Source organism: Corvus brachyrhynchos, unplaced genomic scaffold (assembly GCF_000691975.1).
Source record: "Corvus brachyrhynchos isolate BGI_N302 unplaced genomic scaffold, ASM69197v1 scaffold310, whole genome shotgun sequence".
Classification (NCBI taxonomy): Eukaryota; Metazoa; Chordata; class Aves; order Passeriformes; family Corvidae; genus Corvus; species Corvus brachyrhynchos.
Genome location: NW_008236213.1, coordinates 1,220,945 through 1,221,926, shown reverse-complemented (window position 1 = coordinate 1,221,926; position 982 = coordinate 1,220,945). Strand labels below are relative to the sequence as shown.

Here is a 982-nt window from a genome sequence, read left to right as displayed (position 1 = left end):
AATACACTGGAAGTATTAAATTTGATATTTCAAGAAATAACAGGATCAAGTATCAAAGGACAGTTACAACACGAAATGTAGAAGTATTTCATTTAAAAAGTGGATTATTTGCACAAGGAAGGCCATTTTTGCCCATTTAATCCTTCTTTGTTCGTTTGGCTTTTGCAATGTTCTCCTGGCGTTTCTGTTTCTTCTTTTGCTCTCGTTCCCTGGCCTCAATCATTTTTGCAAGCTTCCATGACAGCGCTGCACTAATTACAAACAGCGGCGTGAGGGCCAAGATCACAGTTGTGAGAAAGCCATAGGGGTCCTTGGCAGCCCACTCCACGATGTACTCAGCCCAAGCCTTAATATCGAACATCTTTTCTGTTTTGCTATTGGGAAAACCCTATGGAATAATAAAAAAAAAATTTCTGAGTACTCAGAAAAATAAAGCACACATACACAAGAACCAAACACAAGAAATTACACCTTCACGTGAGGAAGAACTTCTTTATATTGAGGGTGGCTGAGCACTGGAACAGGTTGCTCAGGGAGGTCATGGAGTCTCCCTCTGGAGATATTCAAAGCCCACTTCGACAGGTTCCTGTGTCACCTGCTCTAGGTGACCCTGCCTTGGCATTTCGGTTGGACTGGATGATCCCCAGAGGTCCCTTCCAACCCTAACGATTCTCTGATTTTAATATAAGTTGTCATTGTTCACTATCAAAGGACAAGACCATTTTTGCTGGAAATTAAAAGCAGTGCATAGTATGTGAAAGTATAATACAAAGCATTGACCCTACGTTAAAGTTCAGTGCTTATAGAATAATTAGGCATTTAATCCAACAGAGCTGCAAATGCTGCCAAGGATACACTCTAAATGGAAAAAAAAGTGCGGTTTGCGGTTCTCTGGAAGTGAAGGAGAGGCAGTCTCGCTGGTTCATCTCTCTGTAGGTTTCACTACAGAGGAGGCGAGGGAGCCCCGGCAGTGCTTTGGGTA

The 982-nt window shown here is 42.4% G+C and overlaps 1 protein-coding gene across 1 annotated transcript; it reads right to left on the bottom strand.

Moving 5' to 3' along the window:
• Window positions 1-2: 2 nt before the first annotated feature.
• SMIM15 (small integral membrane protein 15) lies at window positions 3-543 on the bottom strand. The gene has a single exon (XM_008642883.2). The coding sequence runs from the start codon at window positions 359-361 to the stop codon at window positions 137-139; it is 225 nt and encodes a 74-aa protein (XP_008641105.1). The 5' UTR covers window positions 362-543; the 3' UTR covers window positions 3-136.
• Window positions 544-982: the final 439 nt, after the last annotated feature.